Source organism: Hakea prostrata, chromosome 2 (assembly GCF_041222555.1).
Source record: "Hakea prostrata isolate BN-2017 chromosome 2, UWA_Hpros_2, whole genome shotgun sequence".
Classification (NCBI taxonomy): Eukaryota; Viridiplantae; Streptophyta; class Magnoliopsida; order Proteales; family Proteaceae; genus Hakea; species Hakea prostrata.
The window spans coordinates 59,565,259-59,585,555 of NC_142601.1; the positions used below are offsets into that span (position 1 = coordinate 59,565,259).

General features: G+C 38.0%; 2 protein-coding genes across 3 annotated transcripts; both read left to right on the forward strand.

The window, feature by feature from the left end:
• Positions 1-1,955: 1,955 nt before the first annotated feature.
• Positions 1,956-9,345, forward strand: LOC149025331 (UDP-N-acetylglucosamine transferase subunit ALG14-like protein). 2 transcript variants are annotated; one of them, XM_089145558.1, is made up of 8 exons: positions 1,956-2,179; positions 2,669-2,742; positions 5,384-5,601; positions 5,675-5,814; positions 8,108-8,257; positions 8,371-8,430; positions 8,577-8,785; positions 8,971-9,345. In XM_089145558.1, exons 3-7 carry the CDS (start codon positions 5,430-5,432, stop codon positions 8,751-8,753), a joined length of 699 nt encoding a protein of 232 aa, XP_089001684.1. In that variant the 5' UTR covers positions 1,956-2,179; positions 2,669-2,742; positions 5,384-5,429; the 3' UTR covers positions 8,754-8,785; positions 8,971-9,345. The 2 variants fall into 2 exon arrangements, with proteins under 2 accessions (XP_089001684.1, XP_089001685.1); XM_089145559.1 differs by having other exon boundaries at positions 8,980-9,345.
• A 5,752-nt stretch (positions 9,346-15,097) lies between these two features.
• MOL1 (Leucine-rich repeat transmembrane protein kinase family protein) lies at positions 15,098-19,955 on the forward strand. The gene is made up of 2 exons (XM_089145560.1): positions 15,098-19,010; positions 19,341-19,955. The coding sequence occupies exons 1-2, from the start codon at positions 16,235-16,237 to the stop codon at positions 19,652-19,654; spliced, it is 3,090 nt and encodes a 1,029-aa protein (XP_089001686.1). The 5' UTR covers positions 15,098-16,234; the 3' UTR covers positions 19,655-19,955.
• The last annotated feature ends 342 nt before the right edge of the window (positions 19,956-20,297 follow it).

A 20,297-nucleotide genomic window follows, 5' to 3' on the forward strand; every position in this document is an offset into this window, starting at 1 on the left:
AAAACCCTTGTTTCTTATTAAAAAAAATTTAATTCCACACAAAAAAATTTTAAAAAAAAAAACCTCTTTGTAGTATTCATGATCTAAACGTGGATTTCCTTGCTAAGGGTGCTTGCATGTTATCTCTAGATAAATTCTGGAGGGGTATACTACCTTCGTGTTTATTGTAGATTCCTCTCATTTGTATAGGTCATATGACCTATACGTGGATAGTTTTGATAAATCAAACTTTTTAAGTGTCTAATTTTGTAATTTTGAAGAATATCCATCTCATACTCTCATTTAGGAATTTTGTTTGCGCCTGGGCTGATATTATCCGCGCAGGCACAAGGTTTCGACATATGTCACACATTTAAACCAACGGTTTTACTAAAGTCTGTTTATTTTTTTAAAAAAATTATAATTTACAATTACACGCTCCTAATTGAGGCTAAATTTACAAAACAAAGCCAAACTTGGAGATTATTAGCTCTACCATGTTTTTACATCCATAAATGGAGATGAGGACACTGAGATGAGTATTACCAGAAAGTAAGGAATTGTACTATAAATCCCATAAGTTGTGAGAGACAAATGCTTGAGAAAAAAGAGGAAGGAATGGAAGCATTTTAAGTTTAAAAAAACCATCATCTTCGTACTCTGAAGACTAGGGAAAGAAATTTCGGAAATTTCGCGCGGTTCGCTACCCAGCAAACCGCTGATATTTCGCCCCCCCCATATAGAAATTTTTGTCCCTAATTTTTCTAAGTATTTTTACCCAATAATTTTGGTAAGTTTGATGCCTATCCTAATATGATGCAAATATGTGATAAATTTGAATTATTTTCTAAAAATTATTCCATTTAAATTCTCTTACCTAATCACATTTAATATGTTACCTTATGAGGCCTACATCATTAGGACATAATTGGAACGATTATCAAATCACTCTGAAGATTCTTTTATAAGATTCATTAATAATTTAAATTGTTTCCATAAATTATTTCATGTATACACTCTTCCCTAATTACATTTGGCATGTTGAATTTGATAATTTAAATTATTTCTTAATAAATATTTCCATTTAAATCTCCTGTCTAACCACATTTAATGTGTTACCTTCTAAGAACCTAAATCATTCGGACATAGTTGGAAAGATTAACCGACAATTCTATTACAAAATATCTTCATAATGTAAATTGTTTCCATAAATTATTTCATGTATATATTCTTCCCTAACCACATTTGGCATGTTGACTTTTGAGGACTAGATCACTAGAATATAGTTGGTAAGATTGCTCATTAATCTTGATGATTTTGCTATAAAAAGTTTTCCTATTTATAAGTTATTCTATGTAGATTTTCTTCCGAATTACATTTAACACATTAACTTTTGAGTCTTGAATCATTGTGATAAAATTGGTAAGATTGTGATACAATCGTGAGAGAAATCGCCTAAAAAGTGTAAGAAATAGTATAAAAATCACACAAATTTTTTTTTTAAAAATAGATCTTTCCATGCTGAAGACTAAAATTTTAACCCTTAAATGTTCATGATGCCATTATAATTTGAGGAGAAAAATGGAAAAAATACCCTAACACTCAAAATCCATCTTCTTCACCAAATCTCATATTCCTTTTAACTTAATGACCACATTACTCCGTTAGATCAAAACGATAATACGTGTTTGCCTCTTTGAGCCTGCAAGGTAGATACCGACAAAAATCCCTCATTTACGATCCTTTCTTTCGAATTTTTATTTGTGGCCGCCGCTAATGGTTGAGATTTCATCAGCCTTTACAAAAAAAAATCCAACGGTTGGAGTTAAAAAAGCAGGGGTATGAAAGTAAATACAATATTTACCTTCAAAGTTTTTATTTTAGAATTTACAAAATCAAACCTGATAGCTTTCTCTTCATTTGCGACTTCTCTTCATTTCCGACGACGAAGTCTTTCACAAGTGTCCTGTTCCGATCCGAACTTCGACTACTTCAACTCTTTCACGGTTGCGATACGATTCGATCCTAGATAGCGAACATGGCTGGTCCTTACCTCTGTTCAAAGAAATCAAATACCCTAGTGGAGTAATGGGAGCAGTTGGGCTTTGGAGTCTCCTGACTAGAACAGAGTACATTGGCCTTAGAGATGAACAGAAGGAGCGGAAGCAGCTCAAGACCCTCAGTTGATCTAATCAAAGCGGTAAGTAATTTATATACAACCCAGAATGTTAAATTTTCTCCTAACCGGAAAAAGATTGTGCGAGCTTCAACGGCTCTATTGGGTTGTCTTCGAAACCCTTTATTTCTCAGATTCATCTCCTCGCCCTCGCAAAGCCCGCATAGATCAGATTCAGAAAAATGTGTAGTGTCTTAGCTCATTAGCTCATGTGGGTTGCAGCGATCTCTGCATCCTAGAAAATAAGGTTTGAATCGGCACGACTGACCGGACATGATTCTTAGCCTCTTTAGCAACGGAAACCCTTATAGCAAAACTTGAGTTCTTCACTTCTTGCATTCCGTTGGTGGGGAGGTAAAATATATATATATATACCTTCATACCCCTACATATTTAATCCCAACCGCTGGATTTTTTGCGAAGGCTGGTGAAATCTCAACCGTCCAAATAAAAATCCTATCTTTTTCCTAAATTACTCCCCCTTTCTGCTTTCTCACATCTGCGCTATGACAGGTCTCACCAGTAGGAGCAAACTGAGAATTCCTTCAATGAAGAAATTCAAGAGTTTCTGTTGAGCTTGCACTCAGGTATTTATCTCTCTCTTCAAATTTATTGATTGGGTTAATCGTCTCTATCTCTCTGCTTTTTGAATGTATACTAAATCTTGTAAGTTCACTGAATTACCCGTATAAGATTCTAAACATCGAGAAACGTTGTAATGAAATAGGAAATAAATAATAATAACACAAATTGATCTCATTCAAAAATAAATGAGTAAAAGCAATATTTTTTTCGGTTATTTGCAATTTTATGTTCTCTGCTAATGTGAAGATTTTGTCTAAGTATTGCTCTGACCTTTAATTTCCATTATCGCGGGGTTGACTGTTAACATTGCCACTCTTGGGTGGATTATTTTCAATTACGGATTGAAAGATGGTTCTAGTTAGATGATGCCCAACTTTAATCTTATTTAATGTTGAAGGGATGTCGTTATGTCCTGTTTTTAGCATTTCGAAACTCAATTCTAAATACATATGGATGCTGGAGTTTATTTGGCAAAAAGTGCTAAGCTTCTTTGGGGAATTTCTCTGTAGCAATTTGAGTTTGAAATATTGCAAACGTCATAGTAATCTGAAATTGAGTTATGTTCTAACTAGTGAGGGTCAATTTCCCTTTCAAATGCTGCTGGTAGGTAATTTCACTTGAAAGAATGGTTTTATGTTGGTTTCCCCTTTCTAAATCTTCAGAAAGAGAAGAAAACAGAGAAAGACAAGGACTGTTGTACTGCAGGGTTACATTGTATGCCAATGTTCTTTGCATTGTCTCGGTCTTGAAACTTATAAAATAATGTTGAAGTCTCTAAGCAAGCGAGAAGGGAAGATGATGAAATAAGCTGGGGACTCAGACGGTGGGCTGATTTTTCCTAAAACTTTTTCTATTTACACCCCTAGGGACTGACTTAACAGTCCTCTTTGCCCATATGATTAGTTACTTTAACTCAAGTGAATGAGGGTGAATTCTTTGAGGATCTTTTTAAGAGAACTAACTAATGTGGGGTTGAGAAGGGTTTCTTGAAATTTTGGTTATGGGATATGGGGTTTCTTTATGATATGGATTGTGATTTGATTATTTTTTGGGGAAAAGGTTTAGTTAGCTTTTGTGGTTAATGATCAGGCGCTCTTAAATGATATTTAGGATCTCAAGAATACATAGCCCTTTCGATGGAAGATATGGGATAAATTACTTGAGATGGGAAATTGGGGTCTATAGGTGTCAGAATGGATTGAAATTTGGAGGGAATGTAGGTAATAATATTGGGATATTCCCTAGGTTTGGATGACTAAATTAGAAGATATTGAAGGTTCTTGTTTTTGGGGCCTTGGGAAGTACGATAATTCAAGGAAACAGTTATATCTTAAAAAAGGATGATCAGAATGGGGTCAACTGGGATCTAAGGTCACTAGGGTTGGGATGAGATTCTTAAAGTTTGGGGCATATCTAACAGTTAGATTGGTATAGATCTGATCTTGAATTTTGGGTCTCTAGAAAACTCTCACAAAGAAGAAGAATAAGAAAAGAAAGAAAGAGGATCATATATGAAGGGGGACAGAATTAATGCTAACTTGTTATTTACCTGTAACACAAGCTTTATAATGGGTGTAATGGAGATGGAAGGAATTGGAGGCTGGCTACAAGCACTACCAAAGGAGAATCCTTTAAATAAAAACCCTAGGTTGCTTACTCGATCACATGGAGGTTCCTTACCATTGATGAGAAGCTCTACTAACACTTTGCTTTTAAGCAGCAACACACTCATTATGTTTGTATTCTCCAATCTAGGATCTGTTACATGCTCAAGGCTTTATTTATAGCCTTACATAAGAAGTCCTAGTGAAATTAGGCCTGATAAACTACCTCTCCTGGTTGTACTCGACATACTAATCCAAATTCAAATACAACTCGTATGACTAAACAAAAGGACTCCTTATCATGTCCTAGGTTTAGTTAGACTCCTAAAACTAAACTAAAACATAATAAAAAAGACTATTCTGCCCTTATAACTTAAATTGATCAGAATTTACATAATTAGATCAATTTCTAAAATAAAAACCTATGTTCGTACTTGACCTGAACATTAAACTTAAGGGCCCATAGAGTCGGCCCATGACCACCAGATGATGCAGTCCGATTGTAGGGCTGTAATGGAGGGTGAATTAAAGGAGTAGGGAGGGAAGAAGGGGAAGGAGATCTCTCAGTAACAAACAAACTCTTCAATGTATTCAATCTGAAAATTGTATCCTACTACATTTTATTTAAAGGAAATGAATCACAAATCCTATTTGAAATCAAAATCCAAAACAAAGTCTACAACGCTCTCACGTAGGATTACCAAGACAAATAGAAAACTAACATTTAAACTGAAATAAACTATTGAATTAAGTCCAACTTTTGTTGGACCAAACCCCATTGGAGTTGTTCTTTTTAGGGTTGGATAGGAATTGATTGAATTGGTCTGATACTGCATCATGGGGGAGGGGTTGGGTCGGGGTGCTGTATAGGATTTAGTCCCATTTATTTTGCTTGTAGATTAGAATCAAATCCTATCAGTTGAATTCACTCAAAAGCTTCTTTTTATGTTTTTAAATTACAAAAAGGAAAGCTTAGTTTCAATTGATGTTCTAATTGCACTACTGGTTTCAAAAAAAAATTCTTTCCATTTCGTTGCAGAATACAAGGAATCTTAGTTTGAATCAGTAATCTTTGGCCTATTTCCATGGAGATGGGTAGTGGATGGTCGACAATGTGTCCTGAGTCTGTTATTGCTCTTATAATCATCACTCTCACCACCATTGCAATTCGTGTGATTTATGTCATATACTGGATTGGCAAACCTCTTCCCACATCATCTTCTAAGCATAAGAGCACCCTGATTATTCTGGGTTCAGGTAAGCTTATGGTTCTCTACTGTCTTCACCAACATTGTGGTCGTCAACCTTAAAATCTATTGTGATTGTGTAGGGGGTCATACTGCTGAGATGCTTAATCTTGTCTCTCTTCTTCAGAAGGACAGGTTTACACCAAGGTTCTATATTGCAGCTAAGACAGATAACATGAGTCTTCAAAAAGCTCGTGTATTGGAGGACTCCCTGGCTAACGAGGTAATCTTTGTCATGACTTGAGAAAATTATTGATCCTCATGAGTGTTTCTTGATTCTAATGAGAGACCTATTTGTTTTGAATTGTTATAACACTCTTTATGTGCCATAGTTTATCTATGTTAACAGTCATCTTTGCATAAACAAGTGCCTTTTTGTGCGAAAATTACCTAATGGATAAATACATGTTAGTATATATGGGGATAAGTATGCTGACAACAAGGGTTTTTGAAAACTCACCACTTAAAGCAAACAAACAAACAACAAAGTCTTAACCCTACCCCTGGCCCTCGTGGTCAAAGGCACAACCCGCCAGCCCTTACCCGGAGAACCAGCCGCCCCGCCACCCAAACCCATAGCGCACACCCGCCAACCCAAACGGCACGTGGAATGAGAGGAATTAACCACAGGCCCTCCCCGCCCGGGACCGCGCCCGCACCAGGCCAGACCCGCGCAGGAGCACGGAAGGCGGATCGAGAACGCGGACCGCGGACCGGGGAAGCGCGCCGCCACACACCACTTGGTGGGAGCGAACAGCGGATGGCCTCCAAACTCGACAATGATTTGATTTGGAATGCTATCTCCTTTGATGTTTCACGAGCGCGCCCCCCACCCCGCCCAAGAAAAGGCTAATGTTAGTCGGCCCGCCTTCACCCCTCACTGAGGTTCTTGTTTTTCTTTCTCTTCTCCCCCCCTTTTGAGTCCCAAGAAATAGGCTTGTAGTTCTTGGAGCCCCTCGCCTTCTGCCCATTTATTGTTTTTTCGTCTTTGGCTTTTGGTAATTTAATTATTTATTCATCCAAAAAAAAAAAAAGTCTTAACCCTACAAAATGGGGCCAGCTACATAGATCCTTGGCTTTCAATCAGCTCTATTTGATGCCATGACATAGTTCTATAACAGGATCTCAAATAACCTCAACAGAATTAGAGAGATTTTTTTCAAAGTCAAAATGTAAAGATGCCAAATCGAATTCCAAAATAGGGTTCCAAATTTGGTTGAGTCTAGTAAAATCAACAGTATATCGAATCCCATGATGAATGGCTGGGTTTGAAATAACGAATTAATCTTTCAGGATCTGATAACAAAGAACCAGATTTGGTAATTTTTGAAACTTAAACCCAAGGGTAACAGTCCCAAATATGTCAGTTCAGCCTTCATCTCGTTTGTGGTTCTGTATCAGTTCAGATGATGCTTCAAGTCTTGCCTATTGTAGTCTCAAGGCCAACAGTGTCTGCTATCTCAATGTTGCTTGTATCAATTTCTTCAATGTAAGCCTCAACGTTTGAAGCATCAAGGACCAGCTTTTCTATGGGGAAGGAATCTGTGGAACTTCTTTAGCATTAACCGCATATATTTCGTTGTTATCATCTAGGGTGTCTTCATGTTCTTCTCCTTTTAAGGGCAGCATCAACAGGCCAGTCATCTCCAAATTCTGGTTTTACGCACCAATTTTAAGATGGATTGAAATGGTTGTGTTTGCTGAGTCTACCTTGTTCCGTTTTTGGTTTATGTACCTTATTGAATCTTGTAAAGTGTGATTATGACTCCATTTGTGAATCACAAAATCAGGAGTTCTGAAGATCTATTATATTTCTTTTATAAGAGAAAGCAATGCACCTGATTTCTTTACTTTTCTTTCTCCCATGAATATTTTCAACCATTCAAGCTGCTTTTCCAAGATCTTTAGCAACAGTAGGTTAGAACATCCTGATCCCCAATTCTTCTTCTGTTTATTCTCTGAACCATAAATTCTAGTTTTCCTCCATGCACAAGCCCTAAAATCTACATAGAACAATCTAACCATCAGTATACTACCATATTTGGATCGAGTCACCCTCAAAGCCGTCGGAGAACTTGATCCATTCAGTCTCACTTTTAGATAACCCAGATTCCTCCATCTTCTTTCACAGAACCTGGAAACCAAATCCTAATTTGCGATTAATTTCAGTTCCAGCAACATTCTACCATTGACACATCATCAAACCACGAATCTGTATCCCCCATTAGAGCCATCATTAACCATTGATCCTTGAGCCTTATCCTCAAAGTATCTGTATCTAACTCTTTGACGACAGTGGCAAACATAATTCTTATGTTAAAATAGTATAAAAAGGCAGGCCCTTCTGAAATTGAAACAATTTTCAATTACAATTATTTTAGTATCTCCCCATGAGTTTAGTGAATTATGCATGAATGAACATCCAGAGGCAACTTTTTTCTTATTCCAATTATCAAGATTTCATAGACTTGTTTCCTAGAACTATTTTTTTCCCCTTGAATTTGTTGAAAATGCAGACTGGTGATCAGAAAGTGCTAGATGCTGCTCAGTTCATGCAGATATATAGAAGCCGGGAAGTTGGTCAATCATATTTAACATCTGTTGGGACAACCCTAATTGCTATTGCTCATGCCCTCTGGCTAGTGACTAAAATCAGACCCCACGTGGTATCATTTCTTTTATTTTAATCTTGTTTGTAAAATTAGAAAGAAAAAATAAATTCAGTTTGGATTTTGTGATTGTGGATTCAGTGAGCCTTCTTTGTCATTTTTTTTTCCAGATACTGTGCAATGGCCCTGGGACTTGTATTCCTCTCTGTGTAGTTGCTTTCATTTTTAAGGTTGGAAGCCTCTAGTTTGCGTAGCTCAGAGTTGAAAGTGTAGATTCTTGTCAGAATGATTCTAGTTCCTTCTCAATTTTGTCTACTTTATTATTTTCAAGTTGCAATAGAACACTTGATTGGATCTCACGTTATATTTTTTGTAGGTGGTTGGGATTAGATGGTCATCCATTTTCTATGTTGAAAGTATAGCACGAGTTAGGAGGCTCTCTCTGAGTGGCTTGCTTCTTTATAAATTACACATGGCTGACCAGCTATTTGTGCAATGGCCACAACTGCAAAACAAGTACCCCCGAGCACAATATGTTGGTTGTCTCATGTAGTTGGTTATGGTTCAATTCTTCTGATTCTAGCGGTATATTATCTCCTCTGATCTCCATGTTTTTCAAATCTTATTCAGCATCATAAAATTCAGTCAACTATACTTCTCCTGTAACTGTCGAGTGGCTCTAGTTCATGCTTCTATTTGTATATACAAATTGCCCATATTTCTCTTTGTGGGTGAGCTGACATTGACTGATGATTCACATGTGCATGAAGGTGATGCAGCAACCATTATAACTGGTGGAAGCAGTGAGTTGCAATTGTACTGATTCCTCAAAGCAAAATTTTGTGGAGCTTAATCTTTCCAGGCTTTGGTAGTTGGGTATGCGTTCATGTTTCGAACCATATAAGAGTAGCAAAACTTTGAAAGAGAACTGGTGAGGTTGATTGTTAAATGTGTCTTCATTTGTAATTCACTTACGTTGAAAAGCTACAAGCTGGAACAGAGACTTGTGGTTTTCTGATGGATAATTCTTCAAACCGGTATTTCCCACATTTCAAGGCATGTTCCTCTCCTCTTCATTAGGATTGAAATCACATATACTTTCTTCTGCAAGGTGGTCATTCCTTGTTTTTCTAATTTGGGATCTGTCAGATGTCTATATATATATATATATATATATATATATATATATATATATATATATATATATATATATATATATATATATATATATATATATATATATATATATATATATATATATATTTTTCTTTAATTATCAGTAAAATGTTATCAGGAGTGCGAAGTTTATCTGGGTTTCTGCAATCCTTGTACCAAAACAAAGTCACTTCTTGATGGTAATCTGATTGGAGGTCGTAGAGGATCAGTAGAAATGAATCAGTACTTATCCATGAACTCTACTAGCTGTATAATTTACCCCCCAAAAATTTACTTCCTGTTTTCTTTAGTCGGTTAATTAAAACTGATGTTGCAGCATGATAGCAGGGATTATTAAACTGTGTGAAAGGGAGAAAGGGGGTGTGGGGATGTTAATTCCAGGTACCAAATTCTGCTACAGATGATGGTTTTCCTTGACACACCCCTCACTGCAGAATTAGGTGCGAGGCAGCTTGGTTTCCCATCCTTTGGATGTGGTAATTGAAGACATCGGTAGGCTTATGGCATCTCCTCTGCATTGTAATTTGCAATATATTATTTGAAGTGTCAAACGAGTTGTGGATAATCTAGCACACAAAGCCCTCTCTGTTGTAGGACCCATAATTGGGTCTATTTCCTTACTTTGGCTCCAGGAGTTTTGTAAACTTGAGTCTTTGTCATCCTCTGAATGTAAACTTAATTATAAAAAATAAATAAATAAAGGATGGGTAGAAAGTTACAACCAGCGAAGACAAGGTAATTTTGTTTGGTGATTCATATGGTGTTGTGGGCAAGATCTTCCAGAGCCGTGATCCATCAAGATGGTATCTGTTCCTGCAAACACTAGATAACTAAAAGGTGAGAAGGAAGGCCAGAGTTATGCATCCAGCATGCCTCCTCAGGTGGCTAAGTTAGACCTTTGGCAGCCAAATAGAGGGACTTAAGTTACCTTACTATGACTTCATATCCTAGGATGGTGGCTTATTTAGATCCAGATTACCTAATCAGGGTCCATGACTTTTGAGGATGGGAGTTGAGCAGCAGCAGGGAGGGGCTGGGTCGGGTTTTATAAAATTGAATCTCAGCCTGTTTGTTTTTGCTCCCACGGCTTTACAACCACACACTATGGTGGGTTCTACAAGTAAAAAATAATAAAACATTTAAAAAATATATATATCTCACCACCTTCACCTGTAGGCCTCAGGGTAGTGTGTGGTTGTAAAACTGTAGTGGAGCACAGAGTACACCCCCAACGGAGAGATTATCGGGATTCATAAATTTGCCCCATAAAAGTTTACTCTTATTTCTTTTCAATAAACAAGGCTTGAAAAGGAGTACTTTTCTGCTATATTCCATAGGTTCATATAGATTTAAAGTTTGAAAATTGCAAATGGGAAAGAGGTAAACACGAAACACAGCAACTAGATAGAGATTTATTGAGCTGCTGGAATAAAAGTCATTTCAAATCATAGTAGCTTTGTCTGTAAAGGAGAAAGTAGTCGTCATTAACAGTTAAATTTCGACTATATGAACAAGCTTTTAAATGGTCTATTCTTGAATAAAGGCGAAAATGGATATGATCACACACACGTACACTGCAACAGAGAAGGTACTTTAAACACTAGAATCCACAAGGCAGACACCATTGTACTAGCTCATGGAGTTCAATTGTTTGTGTTGGTCAATTACCTGAAAGCATGACTCACCACAGTCCAGTGTCTTCCTTTTACCAATTGACTTTTGATATCCATGGAGACATTGTACCGTTGAGGTAGTCAAAGAGTGTTTTTTTGTTGAACATACACATTTACAGATCATAACGAAGACGAACACTGCTTTTCTGTGGAAGTGGAAACGATAATCACCAATGAAACTCAAGCAAAAAGGAGATTGATGTGAAATAAAGAGCAGCAAACTTGTAAAAGCTGTTTGTTATTCAAACTCCAACCTTGTAATGTACTCTCTTGAAGTATGGATGCCATGAATCTGATCATTAAAGCTAGTCACTGTTATACTATATATCTTCAATTTTGTCAATATGGCTCCCTTTTTCTTTCCTGACATATACCAAATTAACTTAAGGAAGAGGTGGGCCTTGGGGCAACGATCAGTGGACCATAGTTGTAGTCTGAGTTCAGGGATCAAACTACTTTCTCAAAAAAATTACTAAGATAACACTGCATAGTAAAACTACCTCCCCTTCCCCGGACTTTACTTGGGTCCTGTGCATTAGGACTGTCAAGCCGACCGCCAGATCGGAATTTCGGTCTTCAATCTCGACTATTGAAATTCAACTGTCGAGATTCAATCTCGATTGAGATTTCGGATCTGAGACTGTCATGCGCATGACCCAAGCAAAATTACCCCTCCCCCCCCCCCCCCAACACACTGCCCATGTCGTAAGCCTTTTGGCACTGGGTTCGAGATCATCCAAACTTGGGTCAAATGTCCTCTTCCCTGGATTTGTATAAAATTAAATCACCCTTATATACCCTTTGTTGTACAAGATGATTGATCTTGCTCAATATGAACCCGACATAGCCAAAATCATTCGATTCAACCCAAGATTAAGAATCAATGTTTCACATTGGATTGAATTTGACAGAAGAATTTCATATTCATTCCCATTTAGTTTGTAATACAAATACTGGTTTCTCCATAAAACTTTCGAATGTGTGGCTATTGTCTATTACATGGCTTCTGTACTTGTACAATTCAGAGGCTAATGAGTGTAAAAACTTTTTTTCTGCAATTTTACTGGAAAAGAAAAATGTACCTTACACAGAGGGTGTGTCTATCCATTTTGGCAAAGTTGGTTGTTTGGAATGAGAATATTGTGGGGTTAAAGACAAATAAAAAAGCCAAAAAGAATTGTTCACTTTCTGCAATCACCTTTTGCTTAAATGTCACTCTTAATGGTTACTGGATTGATTGATGCTTTTTAGATATAGTATCTAATGTTCACCACTCCGAGATTATTATTGTTTGGCTTTAATACAATTACGTCGTTACTTATATATTGATCATCAAAAGATAAGAAATCACTCGTTTTCTTACTCCTTTTTTGACCGTTGTGCCAATTCAAATCAAACCTTCATCAAAAGAAGTGTTATTAAAGTGTGATTACTTCTCATTGCTTCCCACACGGTCGGTGCAAGGTGCATGTCTTTTTCATTAGAATCCATTCTTAAAGTCATTTGTATATTTTCTTACAAGTTAATCTGTGAATATATATGGTCCCATCCATTTTTTTGGATTGAACCAAAAAAAAATCCATTTTTTCGGTTGCTACCCAATGTGGGCCCAGACAAGGAGACCCATTAATGGGCCTAAATGAGGCCTAAGGAGGCCATTCATTATTGCACTCTATAGTACTCAGTGCCCACTTTCATTACTTGAAGAAGATGAAGGGGGTGTTTACCCAAAAGAAAATGAGGGTTAGGAGGGCATACTGATATTTAACATAAAAAAATAAAAAAATAAAAGAACAAATTGGACTGGCACCTCAAAATTGAGGATTCAAAGTACTGACATCCAACTTTATGTTTAAAAAAGACAAAGACCCCAAAATTGAATTTTTATTGGATATATTTGTCAAATTTGTTACTGGAAACCTTTCAAATGCGGTTTATTATAGCGATTTTTTGAAAATAAACAGTAATTTAATTGTTTTCAGTGATAAGTTTTACAAATATATCCAATAAAAATTCAGTTTTGGGGTCTCTGTCCTTTTTAAACATAAAGTTGAGTGTCAGTACTCTGTGTTTTTTAAACATAAAGTAGGGTGTCAATGCTTTAAGGCCTCCATTTTGAGGTGCTAGTGGTTCTTCGGGCCGAGGTTGCTTGCAATTTTGCACTGGTGCCTCAGAGAGGTCATCCTTGATTCGTTGCAAGACTAGGGGCATGGCTCTCGTCCAATACTTTCTCTTCATCCTCTGTTGTCTTGAGCAGTGGGGCGAAAGGCTGGATTTTCCCAGCCAAGTTGGAGAGCCAAAGAAAATGGATCTGTCCGATCAAGCACAGCAACTCCTTTTCTTGGGGAGTGGGATCCCGGCGCTGCCTACCTTTCTTTTTTCATGGGGCAGGGAGCCGCGAGGAATGTTTGATTATATAGTTTGATCTGGGTCTTGTTACGAGTTCAGCCTTGTTAGTGCTCTCAGAAACCGGATCAATTAGGGCTAAATAGACAAGAGAACTAACTCAATCGGAACTTCATTGAGTGGAGTTAGGGATCGGAACCATGAAGGAGAGGGCTGAGCGTCATCTTTAGGCTAAAGACACTCGCTTCACACAACCGAAAGTAGTGTGAAGTAGAGTTAGCGAACGGACCCTGTAACTAACGCAAGCTGGGATGGCAGTGCAGTTTACTCAAAATAAAAAAGTGCACTCAAACTTGTTTTGGTTTTTTATTTGAGCTTATACTCAAACTAAGTCTTTTGTTCTATTTTTTAGGTAAGAACACATTTAAACTAAGTTTGGAGTTGATCCTGTACTGGGTCAGAAGGAAGCATAAGAGGATCATTTCTTAAAAGAATTTGAATGAAAACTAAGAAGTCTAACTCTTATTCTAACTCTTATTAATGCTTTTAAAGTCATGGTTTGAAGTAATTTATATCATATCATGATCTGATCAAATGATGACCCCAATAAAATACCAATCAACACCTATTTATGCATGGATGAGAAACAAAAATGTTTCTTTTAAAAGGATAACCAATATAATTTGTTCATTACAACTAATTTTTTTGCCAAACATTACAACTAATTTTTTTGGCCAAACATTACAACTAATTAATCTGATATTATATGGATTTCCAAATAGATCAATACCCATATCATGTGCATTAAAGCTGTGGTAATCCTTTGACTATCTTTATCACGTAATTTTCATTTAAATTTCTTTAGGTTTGATTTAATTTTTTTTAATTTAAAAAAAAATGACATTTTACATTTGCCTCACTTATAATATTTGGAAAAAAAAAACTAAGGAAACAACTATTGTTATGAATCTTATGACCAAACTATGGATATGTCTATTGATATTCTCTGGTCAACCATTAAGGTTACCTTAATATTAGATTTTTTTTTTTTTTTTGGTAAACAGCACTTTATTTAGATAACTAAAAAAAGTACACACACCTGCATGAGTACACAAGGTTCAAAACGAACCAAAGAGCGACAAATGACCAAACTGTTGTACATGCAATCGACGGGGTCAGCCAGGATAAGGGTTGGGTCAAGCCCAAAGTGGATCACGTCCACAAAATCCTTAGAACAAGAACACCAAAACAGCACCAACACCCTCAAAGGGGGACATACTACACGCCTCAAGGGCAGACAAAACACCCTCATAGGGGGACAAATTACATGCCTCAAGGCGGACCCAAAACTCCTACACTTGTAACGATGGTAGCAGCGAAAGTGCGGATAAGGTTCAGACCTCCCATCCAACGATGCCATATAGGTGTACCGGTCAAGCTCGAAGCAGAAAAACTTGTACTCAGACTTGAAGTTGTTCTACAGTGTGCACCAAAGAACCGCTGCAATCAAAGGAGCTGTTATGTAAAAAAAAAAAAAATACTGCAACTAGAAGAAGAAAAAAAAAAAAACAAATCTAAAGGGAAACCCTAGATCTGATTATTGAAGCTGAGATGAGGAAGAGGAAAACGGAGACGGGAAAGAAAACACCAGATCTGGTGTTCCTCAACAGGAAATAGACAGAGGAAAAGCTGGGAGAGATGGGAGAGATGGAAGCGGAGAGGCGAGGCGGAAATGGGAAGTGAGAATATGGGAGAAGAAACAGAAGAAGAGAGGCTGAGATGGGAGAGGCAGATACGGTAGGGTGACTAGATTGTTAGTATCTTGTAACTTTACTAAAGGATCCAAGGTAAATCAAAGAAAGGAAATCAAATGGGTACGGATATTTTGATAGATGAAAGACATTTGATGACTTTTTAATCTTCATTCTCTTTTATATGGATGCTTTACCATCCTTTTTTTTCTTTTGCGATAACAGGAAAGGGCAATGCAATGAAACCCTTTTAGCTATTTGCGTGACACCGTGGCTATAATAAGCTAAACCATAGATGATTTCAACCCTCTGAAAGAAGAACAACTTGCTTCGATGCTTCTGAATTCCCATTGACGTTTTCTGCAAGTACTCTTTTTAAGTCTTAAATGTATGTATCACGGGAGATATGTCAGAACAGAGTAAAGGGTTCTGTTCCCGTGAAACATAAACCATTTTTGCTCTAAGCATGATCAGGAGATTTAAAGTGAATAGAAACAATTGATGCGATCATGAAGACAACTTCTGTTATCTTCTTGCCTCTTTGCCTCTTGCCATCAAATCATCTGGGAACCACTGCTTAATTACACATTCTGATCATACAATTCATCAGATTTTGACTTGGAATCCCTCAGCACACCACAGACATAGGAGCATTACAGAAGTAGGGCCAAGACTTGAATGTTGCACATTAAATGAACAGTACCCAAAGATCGAGATTTCGATCTCGACAAATGACAGCACAGTGTTGTGTACAGCAGTAGAATCGCCTTGTAGGTTAAATGTGGAATATTGAGGTTGAACAGCAGGATTGATCGCCTTACAGGTTATAGCCTAGACTAAATGAGTGAGAGTAGAAGACCGTTTGATGCAATCTCATGAAAATGATGAAATTCTCACACTTTCCACCTTTTCTGGCTTTTCAATGCATATCACTGTTGTAGGAATTATTGGATTCCCTTCGGCCGTAAAGAAAGGAGCCGGTGGATCAGATTAAAATTAGGGTTTTTTTTTCCACTTCTTTTCTTCCCTGGGACCTAGTAGCCTAGTAGGGATGGTGGCAAACACCATCCAATCAAACCAGGACTCTGATGGTCCCTCGTGCACCCAAAAGCATACCCTATGATATTCTCAAATCAACCAACCCAATGACGTTATTCCATCTTTTTCTTCTTCCAACTTTCTCTATTCCCCATGCAACACTGGAAGCAGTTGAGTGTATTATAAGCTTCACTCACACAGATGATTTAGTAGTTAGAAACTTAGAACATCTCTTTCTCTTTCTAACCATGCGAGTTCCAATGGAGTTGCTCATGGGCTTGGCCCCAACCCTCTTCTTAGCTTTGATGCTTGGTGAAGTAGTGTCGGCGGCAGATATTTTCTCTGATGCGCTTCTGGGCTTAAAATCAGAGTTTATTGATGGTTCAAACAGTTTGAACGATTGGTTGATTCCCGCCGGAGGAAGCACAGCTGAGAAAATCTCAGCTTGTTCTTGGGTGGGGGTCACCTGTACCAAGAACTCTAGCATGGTTGTTGGTCTAGACCTGTCAAGGAAGAACCTTTCTGGTCCAATCTCTGGTAAATACATCAAGCTTCTGGACAATCTAGTGGACCTCAATCTCAGTCACAATTCTTTTTCTGGGGAACTTCCACGGGAGGTATTCAATCTCAGTAATCTGAGGAGCTTAGACATCAGCAGAAACAATTTCAGTGGCCAGTTCCCAGCAGGGATTTCTGCTGTGCAATACCTAGTAGTGCTTGATGCATTCAGCAACAGCTTCTCAGGCCCCTTGCCACTGGAAGTAGCCCAACTGGGTTCACTCAAGGTACTTAACTTAGCTGGTAGCTACTTCGAGGGCCCAATCCCTTCTGATTATGGGTTGCTCAGGAGTCTTGAATTTCTTCATCTTGCTGGGAATTCACTCAATGGTGAAATCCCTCCAGAGCTTGGGAAGCTCAAAGCAATTACCCATATGGAGATTGGATACAACACTTACCATGGAAGTATCCCCTGGCAATTGGGTAACATGAGTGAGCTTCAGTATCTTGACATTGCTGATGCAAATTTATCCGGTCCAATCCCCAGGCACCTCTGCAATCTCAACAAACTCCACTCTCTATTCCTGTTCATGAACTGGCTAAGTGGATCAATACCTCAGGAGATTGGCAACATGACATCTCTTGTAAGCTTAGACCTATCTGATAACAGGATTTCTGGGTCCATTCCAGACAGCCTTGCAAGCTTGAAGAATCTCCGTTTGCTCAGCCTCATGTACAACGAGATGAGTGGGTCTGTTCCTAAAAGTATAGCAGAGCTTCCACTCCTGGATTCGCTTTTGATATGGAATAATTTATTCTCTGGACCATTGCCACAGAGTTTAGGGAGGAACTCCAAACTGAAGTGGGTCGATGTTTCTACAAATAGCTTTTCTGGGAGTATTCCACCGGACATCTGTGCAGGAGGTACCTTACTTAAACTGATACTGTTCTCGAACTATTTTACAGGTGGGCTTTCTCCTCTTGCAAATTGCTCTTCCCTCGTCCGACTCCGGGTGGAAGATAATTCCTTCTCTGGTGAGATCCCCTTGAAATTTAGCCTTCTTCCTGAGATTACATATGTCGATCTCTCCAGAAATAACTTTACTGGAGGGATTCCCAGAGACATTTGGCAAGCTTCCAAGCTCCAGTACTTCAATATCTCTAAGAATTCAGGCTTACAAGGTGGACTTCCTGCAAAAACATGGTCACTACCGCTTCTGCAGAATTTCTCAGCATCTTCATGTAATATCTCAGGAAATTTGCCCCCATTTGGATCCTGTAATTCTGTTTCTGTTCTTGAACTGAATAGGAACAGCTTATCAGGGTCCATCTCGGACAGCATTGCCAACTGCCAGGCTCTTGAGAGGATGGATTTGGCTTACAATAACTTGACAGGTTATATACCTGTTGAGCTTGCTAGTCTTCCAACCCTCCGTGTCGTGGACATATCAAACAACGAATTCAAAGGTTCCATACCTGAGAAGTTTGGAAACTCTTCAAGCTTGGCACTTCTAAACATCTCTTTCAATGATATTTCTGGTTATATCCCTCCAGAACAGATTTTCAGATCCATGGGTACGAGTGCTTTCATTGGAAACCCCCAACTATGTGGAGAACCACTGTCACCATGTAGTTCAAAGGAAATTCCACATGTGGCTGGTTTCGGATTGGGAAGCAAAGGCACTGAGAAACTTAAATGGGTTCTGCAACCATGTGCAGCAGTGGTTTTTTTAATTGTAATGGCAGTTCTGGCCATCTTCTACCTTAAGAAGGGAAGCAATGGCCAATGGAAAATGGTACCATTTGTTGGGCTTCCTCGATTTACAGCAAATGATGTGCTGAAGAGCTTCAGTTACCCAGAGTCAATAGAACCAGTGCCACCATTATCAGCTCCAGTCAGTAAGGTTGTTCTGCCAACAGGAATAACAGTTTCAGTGAAGAAGATTGAATGGGGAGCAAGTATGAGAGATGCAATGTCAGAATATATAACCCGCATGGGCAATGCTAGGCATAAGAATTTGACCAGATTGTTGGGCTTCTGCAGTAACAAGCATGTTGCGTATCTTCTGTATGATTACTTGCCTAATGGAAACCTGGCAGAGAAGATGAATATGAAAAGGGAATCCCCTATTGGTACTTGGTCAGATAAGTATAAAATTGTTTTAGGTATTGCAAGGGGCCTCCACTACCTTCACCATGAATGTAATCCTGCAATTCCACACGGAGATATAAGGGCAAGCAACATAGTGTTTGATGAAAACCTGGAGCCTCATCTTGCAGAATTTGGGTTCAACACTCTGCTACAGATGAGTACACTATCAAAGTCAGGTATGTTGTACTACTTTCCTGTTCTCTAGCGTACTTTAAGAAATGTCTAATTAAATTTCTGGATCACCATTTGATATTTCTTGAACTTTTTGTTGAACTACAAAGAGTCAAATCTTAAAGGGATCTAATTGCATGGTGTTTCTGTTTACCCCCAAAAAGATTTGTATGGTGTTTCCCAAAAACTCAACTATCTCCTGTAGCTAGCGCCTATCTTTGTTGATTAAAACCGAAAAAGAGAAACTGCACTGTTGGAATGGTACATAGTCATTCAAATTTAATTCTCCCCTTCAAGAACTGGAGTACTCAGAATCAATCTACATTTTGGTGCAGGCGATCTCAACAACACCACAAAAGATGAGCTCTGCAGAGACATATACAGTTTTGGGGAGGTCTTACTGGAAATTATAACCAATGGCAAGCTGACAAATGGTGGAGTGAGCATTCACAGCACACCAAGAGACAGAATTTTAAAAGAGATCTATGATGAAAATGAAGTTGGTGCCACTGTTGAACTGAAAGGAGAGACAGAACTTGTCCTTGAGGTTGCTTTGCTTTGTACTAGGAACAGACCATCAGACAGACCATCCATGGAAGATGCCTTAAAACTTCTATCTGGGTTGAGACCACACAGCAAACACTGTTGATTTGGAGCCACAAGGATTACAAATCCTGTTTAGATATGTCCACGTCGAATGCTGTTAGAAAATGTTTTGTATGTAACTAGCTAGTAGGAGTGACTAGTGACTCTATGTTTGCACCTATTGATAATTTTATTTTCTTTGTGTGTTATGTCATATAAAGTTCTTGTGTATTCTTAAAAACACTTCAACAGGTTGACAATGGTCAATTTGTTAGACACATCTTTTTACATACACTGAAAGTCGTTTTCATTTCATGTATTGCCTGTTTTTGAATGGACAACATGAGGAAACCCTGGAACAAGATGCTGACATTTTTCAATTTAGTTTTTCTGCCGTGCAGATTATTCAACACTACAATATTTCTCATTGCTTTTAAAATGTTTAGATGCATCATGCTGGACAATTTTCAATAATACTGTAAGCCTGTAACACCCACCTGTGCAGATCCTTAGAAAACAGCTCAAGATATCCTTTAAATTTTGCACTAGAAGAAAAACTAGGCTGAGAATTGGTTCTAGGATATAATTACATTACACTAGTTCAATACAAAGCATTTGTAGACAGCAACTGTTACCATGCTGCACTCTTATATGTATAGTTCCATAGAACGCATAATTAGAATCTAGAATTACCAACACTGCAGATG

What these genes read in the sequence shown, in the direction of transcription:
- LOC149025331 (XM_089145558.1), top strand. Translation starts at nt 5,430, where the DNA reads ATGGAGATGGGTAGTGGATGGTCGACAATGTGTCCTGAGTCTGTTATT. An exon ending in AGGACTCCCTGGCTAACGAG is followed by an intron (nt 5,815 to 8,107) that starts GTAATCTTTGTC and finishes TTGAAAATGCAG; the next exon opens with ACTGGTGATCAGAAAGTGCT. An exon ending in CTAAAATCAGACCCCACGTG is followed by an intron (nt 8,258 to 8,370) that starts GTATCATTTCTT and finishes TTTTTTTTCCAG; the next exon opens with ATACTGTGCAATGGCCCTGG.
- MOL1 (XM_089145560.1), top strand. Translation starts at nt 16,235, where the DNA reads ATGGTCCCTCGTGCACCCAAAAGCATACCCTATGATATTCTCAAATCA. An exon ending in GAGTACACTATCAAAGTCAG is followed by an intron (nt 19,011 to 19,340) that starts GTATGTTGTACT and finishes ATTTTGGTGCAG; the next exon opens with GCGATCTCAACAACACCACA.